Raw genomic sequence first — 13,287 nt, forward strand, 5'->3', positions numbered from 1 at the left:
AATGTCACATCATGAGACAGTACAGAATGTCACATCATGAGACAGTACAGAATGTCACATCATGAGACAGTACAGAATGTCAGCACGAGGGTATTTTCATACATATGTTTTAATGTTTAGAAATTATGTTTAATGTTTAGTCCCCCCATTTGAAGAAGTCGTTAGTATTTGGACACATTCACGTAGCGTAAAGTAATCAAAAGTTGAGCATTTGGTTCCATATCCCTTGACCCTAAAGATTACATCAAGCTTTTGGCTCTACAAACTTGTTGGATGCATTTGCAGTTTGTTTTTGGTTGTGTTTCAGATTATATTTTGCCCAATAGGAAATGAACGATGACTGGAGTAAATATCTTTCTATGGGAGCAGATGTTTCTGAACACTTCCAAATGAATCCTGATAGCTACAACAAAACATGCTAACCTCTGACTTGTTACCAACAACAGGAGAGGTTAGTAATTTCTTGGAGGGGGGGGGGATCTTTGTGCCTCTAACCTTCACTCATCATCATTCACGATTCATTCATGATTACTGATAATCATGGTAGCATCCACATTAATGTAGAGGTGTTCTGAAACATTCTGTTCTTACTTACAATAGACGCTTGTAGGGTCACAAGCTTAATGTAGCCATTGAGTGCAAGGAATATGGGACCAAATACTCAACTTTCAATAACTTTAATAGACTAAGTGAATTCATCCAAATACTTCTTCAAATGTCTGGAATAGATACATAGTCCCTTCATTTCTAAACGGTAAAACAGATGTGTATGAAAATACCCTCAAGTTAAAGGTGACATCCTGTACTCTCGCCTCATAAGAAACATGGGATCTAAATAGAAAGAAGTTATTGTCACGCCCTGACCTTAGTATTCTTTGTTTTCTTGATTATTTTGGTTAGGTCAGGGTGTGACAAAGGGTGGTTTGTCCTGTCTAGGGGTTTTGTATGTCTATGGTTAGTTGCCTGTGTCTGCACTCGTTTATATATACCTTCACGTTCCTTTTGTTGTTTTGTAAAGTTTGTTTAGTGTTCTTCGTTTCATTAAAAAGAAGAATGTATTCACATCCCGCTGCGCCCTGGTCTCCTCCATTCAACGAACGTGACAGTTATCCTCACTGTCCAAATACATATTTAAAAGGTTTGTTTAAAATAACAGAACAGGGAAAAAAAAAGGAATTGAACGAAAACTCCCTGGTCAATTCTGTCGGCCACCTAGTGGGTGGGTTTTCTGGGGTTGAATTTAATTTATTGTGGGAGCCACACCCGCATATCTTGTTACGCACCTTCATATGGCAAATCTGAATATCGACTACTTACAAGTGCGTAGGAAAGGTGTACATTTCCTAAGTCTGACTCTGCCCCAATGAGAAAAGGCTTGAGTTTGTAGTAAAACGATGTCATTGGTGGTGATTGTGAATGATCTACTGTAATGCGATCTGATTGAATAGGGTTTTGTACTATGGAGTGTTGTATGACAGTTAAAATACTCAAATATTCCTTCTTAAGTACCGGCAATAGAAGATGTACCTGTTTGAGGTCTCGTTACAAAAACAAAATCCATAAAATGTTTCTTCAGCATAGCAACGTTATTAGGCCAGTACAGGGTACCCTGCTTTTAGTTCCCAATGTCCTCTCCTCTTTCTTCTCTTCTCACAGGGTAAAGACAAGACGGATGTAATAAACAGATGGAGGGAGAGAGGGATGAGAGACCTGTTTCTACTCGTCCTCCTCTGTGCTGGAGCTGGGCGGTAGGAGGACACACTCCTGTCTTCGGCTCTTGGACGCCCTCCTCTTCCTCCTCCCTGGCATCTTCAGCCTCCTGTGGATCACATCTAAGACACACAACACGCACCCCTTATTAGAACAACTGCAAAAGAGGATTAACAGTAATGATAACGCTCAGTTGTAAAAGTTAGGGTCCTATAAAATCTGATTCTTTTTTGGCAGATTTTCTTTACAAAACTTTTTTCTTTTAGGTTTCCGTTTTTTCCCTGTTATCAGGTTTTCGCCTTCAAAATGAACACTTATTTAATAGTAAAACAACAAAATCATATGTTCCAAGTCCACAACAATGCTTAAACCACATCTGGAGACCACTTTTTAGGTCTGGTATAAATCTAAGAAATGTTGACCGTTGTTTGGTTAGCGATGTTTCTGTAGCACTCACGTAAATGCAGAGTTTGCAAAAGGTCCTCTGGTCAATTTCCCCCAAAATGTTACATTTTTTTAGGAACTCTGTCAGGGTCTCAACTTACTGTTAAAATAGTAGAATAACACAAGGTGCAATTTCAAAATTGAGTTGTGCATCAGCAGTTTTCCTCAGTCACTGATAGTCAGTCAATTAGCCCATGTCAGCTATTTTTTTTTTTATAGATTGCTAAGTTAGTTTAGCGGGCAGCTATCTAAACTTGTAATCATGTTCGAATTACAGACTGGGGGGCCCCCATTGATTTTGTTAGTCAGTCTCACACAGATATCATATTCAAAACTGCAAACATTTCTCTTCACCCTATGGCAAAATGGGTAGAATTGCAGGAAATTAGCTACACCCCATGGCAAAATGATTTACTCAAAATGAACTCTAAAACCATCTCCGCTGTCAAGAGAGGCACCATTAAAATGTTTTGCTCACAATGTGGGTGGGGAGGGTATAGATGTGGGTAAGCAGACCCGCGAGCAACTGCAGCCCCTCATGATGAGTTCAGATTTTTTTGTGGCCACCACCCCCATCGAAGTTGTCCATCCCTGGTGTAGACATATTGTATGTGCGCACCACACACACACACACACACACGGGGCATGGCTGTGCCGTTTCAGAAAGGTAAATACAAATCACCAATGCATTTTGTTAAAATATTATGATAATTTTAGGCAAATTAATAAATGTTCTAAGTTCAATACATTTTTTTTATATCGTTGAATTCCATTTTCATGTCTGCATTCCGCAACGCAGATTTTATAGGGCCCGTAAGGAGTGTGTGTTGGGGACGGGGGGATGTGTGATCCCCAATGAACCCACCTGCCACCCTGTCGTAGTCCTGCTTGGAGTCGTGCCAGTACATGCTGGGCGTTGTGCGCCAGTGGCGGTAGAGGCGCGTGTGCAGCACGGACAGCACCAGCAGCACCAGGAGGAAGCCCAACGCCGCCGCCGCCCACACCGCCTCGTCTGTCCGCGGAGTGGGCAGCATCCTGTCACCGGGTCCAGCCACAGCGGCCCCTAGCGGAGCTACGGTCTCAGTGCACTCGCAGTGGCCCACCCTACCATCACAGTCTGCTCTCCTGTCCTGGCTGTTTGCCTGAGTGACAGCCAGCTGTTTGGGCTGACTCTGAGACAGAGGCTTTTTCCTCTTGGTTGGAGAGTCCATGGGCTGTGTCTCTCCCTCGTGTCTGCTGCTCTTCTCCTCTCTCTCCTGGATGTCTCCCGTTTTCCCGCTCTGCCTCTTGTCCTCTGCTTCGTTCTGGTTCACCCAGTCTGTTTCTCTCACTTTGCCTCTGGGATCTTTTTCATTAGTGTCATTTTCTCTGCGGTGAGGTTGAGTCACTTTGAGTTCTCGGTCCATGCCTCCCTGTGTATCCCTCACTGTGGCTTGGCCCTGTGCTTCAGGTTGGAGTGTGGTTCCATGTTTCTGGACTCTGTTCGGCTCGGTTCTGTCCAGGGTGGTCCGTCTCACTTTCTCCCCCTCCTTCCTGAGTGCAGCTCGGCTCTTGCGGACCCTCCCTCTCCCCCAGTCTGTCACCTCCAACCATCCATCCAGAAGAGAGAGGGTCTCCTCACAGCACTGCCTCAGAGACTGGTTAGGATCAACAAAAAGGCACACTCAGTAAATCATACAAACAGTAAAACAATTCTATGACAGCTTCAAGACAACCTGTTTGCGGGGAATTGTAGTAGGTTCGCCAAATACCACAAATGTCAGAGTACAGATTATTTTATGTATATTGGTTCTTTAAATTTGGATAAGAGTGCTGAAAATGTAATGACTTTCAGGTTATTTGTTGATGTGAAAATCTAAATGCACAGATTTGATGGTAGTGTCATTAGATTTGGGGTGGAATGGGGTCCCCAGAAATACCACTGCTTTATGCTGTCTTTTAAACTATCAGACATGCAGTGCCCTCTCCTCTCTCTGTCTTCTGGCTCACCTTTTGCTTTGGGTAAGCGTGTTTGTGATCTGCAGGATGGGTCAACAGCAAGTTATACTGTCTGCTTTGATCCACGTCGCCACGGTTCCCGTGTGCCGCTGTCGACTGCAGCCAATCACAGACCTCCGACGTGGTCACATGGGACAGCTCCAGCGTGCGACCCCAGGACACCAGCACTAACGGCTTCAACAGGATAGAGATTCAGTCACCACAGGGTCATGTTCAGTAGGAACCATAAGGAAGACAACGGGTAAGTGCTATCTCTATTTATCCAATAAGAAACACTTGTTTTCTCCTTTGTTTTGCAACTGTGTGCCCTAATGAACACAACCCTCATTTCAATGACAGGCCACTCTGAAGATGTGTTCCCCATTGATAGAGGGAACATTCTGGTGTCTTGTTTCACCGTTGTGACTTTGTCTATGCATCTGTTGGGGTGTCAATTGAACACCCTGCTGTCATAGTAGACATATTTTGCGAGGAGGTGTCCGTTTTCAGTGTAATCTATAATCTGGGATATCAGCCATTTCACAAGCTAGTACAGAGTAGATGGTAAATCACTTCTACTGATATCTAAGTCTAAGTAAAGGCAATGTTTCCTTTGATACTGTCTTTATTGTGTGTGTGACTCACTCACTCTGTGTTTGCTGAGGTTAGGGTGTGGCGTCATGATGTAGTCAGACAGACAGCAGTGGCCCAGGACAGACAGCAGGTCACGCTGACGAACAGGAGCACACGGATGGTACAGCAACACTGTTGCTCCATGCTGCATACACACACACACACACACACACACACACACACACACACACACACACACACACATCAACAGTAGAGACCGATTAGAGTTGGACAATCTGTTGTGGTAATACTGGACTAATGAAAACATATTGGCTATCTAATATGTGAGGTTATGTGAGGTTGTGTGTGTGGTGTCAGGGTTTTAGTGGTTACCTGCAGGTTGTTGAGCCAGCGCTGAGGGGGGCAGTACAGGTACTCTCCACTCTCTGCTCCTACAGTCCGGTGAGCACCACTACACAAACCACCCACATAAAGACAGTTTAGTAAAAGGCACGCAACACAGGAATTGACATGAAGCTCTCAGAGGCACTTGCCCATCAGGCAGGTCAGGAGCAGTTTTTATTTATGGTTTTGGTCACTTGCCCAGAAAATGTATTTGGCTGTTTACATACAGATTACATTGTCACATAAAAGAGTTATTGCAAAGTAATATACATGAATATTTGCTTGAGAAATGGAGTGCACATTTAACGGACTGTCATATTTAACTGGATTTGACACAGGTTCCCAGGTGTGTATGTATTGTGTGTTCTTGGTGATGTAACACTCCCTGTGTGTGTGTGTGTGTGTGTGTGTGTGTGTGTGTGTGTGTGTGTGTGTGTGTGTGTGTGTGTGTGTGTGTGTGTGTGTGTGTGTGTGTGTGTGTGTGTGTGTGTGTGTGTGTGTGTGTGTGTCCGCCCGCAGCATCTTACCTGTTGGGGATAGTGTGATTGTATGTGATGGGTGTGTCCATGCAGACGTGCTCGATCCGCTGAGGTCAGACAGGAAAAGAGGGCAGACTTATGTATCAGAGCCAGGTGTGATTTCTCATTCTATATTTCAGAGGCATGTTTAGTTCTAGATCATACATTTCTACGTGAACGTTCTGCAACGCTGTGCCCTGCTGAACGGGGCTCAGGATTAGGCCACGTTTGCATCCTATCCTTCCAGACAGAAACACTGCGGTATGTTGTCTTGTTGACAATTTTGTTTGAATTTGTATTGAATTAAATTGAACAGGTCATGCGTCCTCTCTAGCAGAAAAATAAATACAATAAAATGCTCTTTTATAGTATATTTGTGTAAAGAATCAGTCGCTCCAAAGACTTATCAGTAATAGCTACAATGTGATCTAAGGGTTTGGAAAGAACGTGCTCATAAGGAAAGATAAACGCTAGCTCATTGTACTTTCTGTTTGACAAGTTGAGTGATTTACCTGTGGGGGATACTTTGTGTCAATGCTAGCAATCTTCTGCAAACAGAGGAGAGAGACCTGGTTTACACTGTGTTTCAGCAATGGATTTGCTTGGGAAAATGCACACAACAAATGCACAATATTATGCCACGTGAACACAATAAATAGGTTACATAATCGTCAATGCTCAAGCTTGCGTTAAGTGAACATGTAATTCGTGCTTACAGTAGTTTACTACCAGTCTTTATGTATGTTATGTGGAACAGCGGTTCAATGGGTCAAGTGGTTAGCTCCATAGTTACCTGGGTAGTGGACTCTGGCCAGGAAATCACAGGACAGCTCCACACAACTGACGGGGGCAGGTCTCTCCCCAGCAAGAGCTGCCAGTCACAGAAACACCATCATACAGATACAAAACGGTCACAGTTTACGTGCTGTTTTGAACGGTAACATACAATCGACTGCACATATATTCGCCATGTCATTGCATTGATGTGATAGCTATGGTTTTTCTTCACGGTCGTTATGCAGATTGTCTAGCTATTATAATTGAAGCAGGCAATACAAAGTCAAGTGAAGTGACATGTCGCGACGACTTTTACTTTTACTTCACTACATTCCTAAAGAAAATTGATGTACTTTTTACTCCATACATTTTCCCTGCCACACAAAACTACTCGTTACATTTTGAATGCTTAGCTGGACAGGAAATTGGTCCAATTCACGCACTTATCAAGAGAACATCCCTGGTCATCCCTACAGCCTCTGATATGGAAGAGTCACTTTACATACATGCTTCGTTTGTAAACACACACGCGTCGTTTGTAAACACACATGCTTCGTTTGTAAATTAGTTCGGAGTTTTTGTGAGTAATAAAAAAAAAAAGAAAATGGTTCAGTCTGGTTACTGGGTGACTTTCACTTTTACCAGAGTAGTTTTCTATGAAGGTATCTTTACTTTTACTCAAGTATGACAATTGGGTACTTTTTTCCACCACTGCATATGGCCGTATAAAATAGTCCATAATGATTCATATTGTACCTTGCCATTGTCACAAGCTTTCCACATCGGCCTAGCAGCACGGGACAGAACCAAGCACAGCCACAGTCCGGATAGCAGAGTCGACACCGGTGGAGACATTCTTCTTCACACAATGGACAGAGCGCGAATCACGGCGATAGTATCGTTTGAAGATAATCTCTTAAAATAAATACATAATTTTTTTCAAAACAACCATTGGTCAACATTTGGATCATCCCATTCCTGTAGCTCCCACGTCGAGAACCATCGGTGCGAACTACTGCAAAAGCCGTCTCTGCTGGCACTGAGCGCAAACATCCAATGCAAGGCGAGGCATTGATGCTGTTACAGCAAAGGGCTATCCGACAAAAATACAGTATTCGAAGCTCTCTTTTTTCTTTACCATACGGTTAACGTTAGAACTGGCTACGGCAAAGCAAATGGGACAGAAAATGTAGGTTATTTTTTCATGGCTCCTACTCATTTCTTCCACACGGTGGCGCCAAATTATCACTTAACCGTCTGAACGCTGGAAACCGAGGACAGGCGCGCTTCAGCACTCGGCGTTCCGGTTCTGTGAGTTTGTGTGGCCTACAACTTCGCATCTGAGTCGTTGTTGCTCATAGATATTTCCACTTCACAATAACAGCACTTACAGTTGACTGGGCAGCTCTAGCAGGGAAGAAATTTGATGAACTGACTTGTTGAAAGGTGGTATCCTATGACAGTGCAACACTGAAAGTCCCTGAGCTCTTCAGTATGGGCCATTCTACTGCCAATGTTTATCTCTGGAGATTAAATGGCCGTGTGTTCGATTATATACACCTGTCACCAACGGGTGTGGCTGAAATATTCGAAACCACTCATTTGAAAGGGTGTCCACATATGTTGGGCATTTAGTGTACTTTATTCCATGGTAATTCGTAACTTTGTTCAATGCAGTCATTTGGTCTGGCGTCCTCATACATTCATTGTTAAATCTTATTATTGCATATTTATGCCCATACTTCATATTTATTTATAGCCACTATGCCGCATCAGTTGGACTTCAGGTGATAATGCTTATTTAAGCAATAAGGCACGAGGGGGTATGGTATATGGCCAATATACCACGGCCGTGGTATATTAGCCATATACCACAAATCCCTGAGGTGCCTTATTGCTAAGTAACAGACACATTATAAACTGGTTATCAACGTAATTAGAGCAGTAAAAATACATGTTTTGTCATACCCGTGGTATACGGTCTGATATACCATGGCTGTCAGCCAATCAGCATTCGAGCCCTGAATGCTGATTGGCTGACATACCCGTATACCACAGGTATGACAGAACATGTATTTTTACTGCTCTAATGACGTTGGTAACTAATTTATAATAGCAATAAGCCACCTCGGGGGTTTGTGGTAAATGACTAATATACCATGGCTAAGGGCTGTATCCAGGCACTCCACGTTGTGTCATGCCGAAGAACATCCCTTAGCCGTGGTATATTAGCGATAAAGTGCATTCGTAAAGCATTCAGACCCCTTGACTTTTTACACATTTTGTTATATTACAGCCTTAATCCCCATCCAACCTGACAGAGCTTGAGAGGATCTGCAGAGAAGAATGGGGAAAAACTCCCCAAATACAGGTGTGCCGAGCTTGTAGCGACATACTGTACCCAAGAAGACTCAAGTGTGTAAACGCTGCCAAAAGTGCTTCAACAAAGTACTGAGTAACGGTAAAGGGTCTGACTACTTATGTAAATAAGGTATTTCTGTTTTTTATTTTTAATACATTTGCAAAAATAAAACGTTTTTGCTTTGTCATTATGGGGTATTTGTGTGTAGATTGATGAGGATTTTTTTTTAAATAAATTTTAAAATAAGGCTGTAATGTATCATAATGTAGAACAAGTCAAAGGGTCTGAATAATTTCCGAATGCACTGCATACCACACCCCCTCGTGCCTTATTGCTTAAATAGCACACCTGCCTGATAATATGGGCCAATATGATATTGGGCTCAATTCTAGAGGGGAACATTTTATTTTAAATGGTGTTAGCATAATTTTTTTGTCCTGTTCATTTTGGAGTAACAAGTTCGAGGCGCTGCGTGCTAATGGTTAGTTCGACTGTCTGTCAATAAATGAAGGAGTTTCAGATTGATTCTAGTGAGCGATTGGATAGCATGCACTGCAGAGACTTGGGATAATTTGATTACTGCCAGTGTTGATTAGACTGCTCCAAGCAGTGGTCTCGTGTGGGCATGATTGACATCCAAACCCAACCCTCATGTAAATCGTGACGACCTCAGTTACACAAATCTCACAAAACTCACTGAAATGATCCTACTTACACTTTTTTTGGTCAATTTTGGCCCTGGAAGGAATGTTTCTGACTACTATCAATGCCACACAGTCTGCCTTCAGTTGTTGCTCTTTAAAGTACATACAAAGCCGCTTTTGAATATCAGTTGGGTTGTTCCTCACGAAATCAGAACAAAAATATACCCTGATTTATTTTATTTTTTTCTTGACATTTAATCCATAGAATGGCCATTTGGAGGAAGGATTGTTGACATATATTAGACATTTGTATCTAAAAGAATAATTGAGAAATAATTTATCAAAGATGGCATATTTATGACATTTTGGCCTCACCCAGGCCTAGTGGCGACCCGTCATTCAGGGCAGAGCCCCACCTGTTTAGCCCCACCTGTTTGACCTGTACATACACTACCCAGCTCGCTGGTCACCATAGCATCACCCACCTGTAGCACGCGCTCCAGCAGGTATATCTCTCTGGTCACCCCCAAAACCAATTCTTTCTTTGGACGCCTCTCCTTCCAGTTCTCTGCTGCCAATGACTGGAACAAACTACAAAAATCTCTGAAACTGGAAACACTTATCTCCCTCACTAGCTTTAAGCACCAACTGTCAGAGCAGCTCACAGATTACTGCACCTGTACATAGCCCACCTATAATTTAGCCCAAACAACTACCTCTTTCCCTACTGTATTTATTTTATTTATTTATTTTGCTCCTTTGCACCCCATTATTTTTATTTCTACTTTGCACATTCTTCCACTGCAAATCTACCATTCCAGTGTTTTACTTGCTATATTGTATTTACTTTGCCACCATGGCCTTTTTTTGCCTTTACCTCCCTTCTCACCTCATTTGCTCACATCGTATATAGACTTGTTTATACTGTATTATTGACTGTATGTTTGTTTTACTCCATGTGTAACTCTGTGTTGTTGTATGTTTCGAACTGCTTTGCTTTATCTTGGCCAGGTCGCAATTGTAAATGAGAACTTGTTCTCAACTTGCCTACCTGGTTAAATAAAGGTCAAATAAAAATAAATAAATAAACAGTCCAAAGTTTTAGAACACCTACCTAGTTTTTTCTTTATTTTTACTATTTACTACATTGTAGAATAATAGTGAAGACACCAAACTATGAAATAACACATATGCAATCATGTAGTAACCAAAAAGTGTTGGACAAATACAGTGCCTTGCGAAAGTATTCGGCCCCCTTGAACTTTGCGACCTTTTGCCACATTTCAGGCTTCAAACATAAAGATATAAAACTGTATTTTTTTGTGAAGAATCAACAACAAGTGGGACACAATCCTGAAGTGGAACGGCATTTATTGGATATTTCAAACTTTTTTAACAAATCAAAAACTGAAAAATTGGGCGTGCAAAATTATTCAGCCCCTTTACTTTCAGTGCAGCAAACTCTCTCCAGAAGTTCAGTGAGGATCTCTGAATGATCCAATGTTGACCTAAATGACTAATGATGATAAATACAATCCACCTGTGTGTAATCAAGTCTCCGTATAAATGCACCTGCACTGTGATAGTCTCAGAGGTCCGTTAAAAGCGCAGAGAGCATCATGAAGAACAAGGAACACACCAGGCAGGTCCGAGATACTGTTGTGAAGAAGTTTAAAGCCGGATTTGGATACAAAAAGATTTCCCAGGCTTTAAACATCCCAAGGAGCACTGTGCAAGCGATAATATTGAAATGGAAGGAGTATCAGACCACTGCAAATCTACCAAGACCTGGCCATCCCTCTAAACTTTCAGCTCATACAAGGAGAAGACTGATCAGAGATGCAGCCAAGAGGCCCATGATCACTCTGGATGAACTGCAGAGATCTACAGCTGAGGTGGGAGACTCTGTCCATAGGACAACAATCAGTCGTATATTGCACAAATCTGGCCTTTATGGAAGAGTGGCAAGAAGAAAGCCATTTCTTAAAGATATCCATAAAAAGTGTCGTTTAAAGTTTGCCACAAGCCACCTGGGAGACACATCAAACATGTGGAAGAAGGTGCTCTGGTCAGATGAAACCAAAATTGAACTTTTTGGCAACAATGCAAAATGTTATGTTTGGCGTAAAAGCAAAACAGCTCATCACCCTGAACACACCATCCCCACTGTCAAACATGGTGGTGGCAGCATCATGGTTTGGGCCTGCTTTTCTTCAGCAGGGACAGGGAAGATGGTTAAAATTGATGGGAAGATGGATGGAGCCAAATACAGGACCATTCTGGAAGAAAACCTGATGGAGTCTGCAAAAGACCTGAGACTGGGACGGAGATTTGTCTTCCAACAAGACAATGATCCAAAACATAAAGCAAAATCTACAATGGAATGGTTCAAAAATAAACATATCCAGGTGTTAGAATGGCCAAGTCAAAGTCCAGACCTGAATCCAATTGAGAATCTGTGGAAAGAACTGAAAACTGCTGTTCACAAATGCTCTCCATCCAACCTCACTGAGCTCGAGCTGTTTTGCAAGGAGGAATGAGAAAAAATGTCAGTCTCTCGATGTGCAAAACTGATAGAGACATACCCCAAGTGACTTACAGCTGTAATCGCAGCAAAAGGTGGCGCTACAAAGTATTAATTTAAGGGGGCTGAATAATTTTGCACGCCCAATTTTTCAGTTTTTGATTTAAATGTCGTTCCACTTCATGATTGTGTCCCACTTGTTGTTGTTGATTCTTCACAAAAAAATACAGTTTTATATCTATGTTTGAAGCCTGAAATGTGGCAAAAGGTCGCAAAGTTCAAGGGGGCCGAATACTTTCGCAAGGCACTGTATATTTGAGATTTTAGATTTTAGAAATAGCCACCCTTTGCATTGATGACAGCTTTGCACATTGTTGGCATTCTCTCAACCAGCTTCATTAGGTGGTCACCTGGAATGCATTTCAATTAACAGCTGTGCCTTCTTAAAAGTTGATTTGTGGAATTTCTTTCCTTCTTAATGCGTTTGAGCCAATCAGTTATATTGTGACAAGGTAGGGTGATAGCCCTATTTGGTAAAAGACCAAGTCCATATTATGGCAATAACAGCTTAAATAAACAGAGAAACGACAGTTTATCATTAATTTAAGACATGAAGGTCAGTCAATCTGGAAAATTTAAACAACTTTGAAAGTTCCTTCAAGTGCAGTCACAAAAACCAACAAGTGCTATGATGAAACTGGCTCTCATGAGGACCGCCACAGGAAAGGAAGACCCAGAGTTACCTCTGCTGTAGAGGATAAGTTCATTAGAGTTACTGCACCTCAGAAATTTCTTCCCAAATAAACGCTTCACAGGGTTCAAGTAACAGACACATCTCAACATCAACTGTTCAGAGGAGACTGTGAATCAGGCCTTCATGGTCAAATTGCTGCAATGAAACCACTACTAAAGGACACCAATAAGAAGAAGAGACTTGCTTGGGCCAAGAAATACGAGCAATGGACATTAGACTGGTGGAAATATATGCTTTCGTCTGATGAGTCCAAATCTGAGATTGTTGATCCAACCGTCGTTTCTTTATGAGACACAGTGTAGGTGAACGGATGATCTCCGCATGTGTGGTTCCCACCATGAAGCATGGAGGAGGAGGTGTGATGGTGTGGGTGTGCTTTGCTGGTGACACTGTCAGTGATTTATTTAGAATTCAAGGCACACTTAACCAGCATAGCTACCACAGCATTCTGCAGCGATACGCCATCCCATCTGGTTTGTGCTTAACGGGACTATCATCTGTTTTTCAATAGGACAATACCCCAAAACACACCTTCAAGCTGTGTAAGCTCTATTTGACCAAGAACTAGAGTGATGGAGTGTTGCATCAGATGACTTGGC

At 42.2% G+C, this 13,287-nt stretch overlaps 2 protein-coding genes across 2 annotated transcripts in view; one reads left to right on the top strand and one right to left on the bottom strand.

The window, feature by feature from the left end:
- Positions 1–7,580, bottom strand: tp53i13 (tumor protein p53 inducible protein 13). The gene is made up of 9 exons (XM_020502921.2): positions 7,161–7,580; positions 6,421–6,498; positions 6,140–6,175; positions 5,637–5,695; positions 5,098–5,176; positions 4,781–4,909; positions 4,144–4,326; positions 3,020–3,791; positions 1–1,832 (listed from the first exon to the last, which is right to left on the bottom strand). Exons 1-9 carry the CDS (start codon positions 7,257–7,259, stop codon positions 1,717–1,719), a joined length of 1,551 nt encoding a protein of 516 aa, XP_020358510.1. The 5' UTR covers positions 7,260–7,580; the 3' UTR covers positions 1–1,716.
- The window catches only part of LOC109904783 (cylicin-2), a 26,075-nt gene continuing 18,603 nt past the window's right edge, over positions 5,816–13,287 (top strand). The window contains exon 1 of the mRNA XM_031790577.1: positions 5,816–5,888. The gene's annotated coding sequence lies outside the window, so the exon portion shown is untranslated. The remainder of the gene's footprint in view (positions 5,889–13,287) is intronic.

Source organism: Oncorhynchus kisutch, linkage group LG15 (assembly GCF_002021735.2).
Source record: "Oncorhynchus kisutch isolate 150728-3 linkage group LG15, Okis_V2, whole genome shotgun sequence".
Taxonomy (NCBI): Eukaryota; Metazoa; Chordata; class Actinopteri; order Salmoniformes; family Salmonidae; genus Oncorhynchus; species Oncorhynchus kisutch.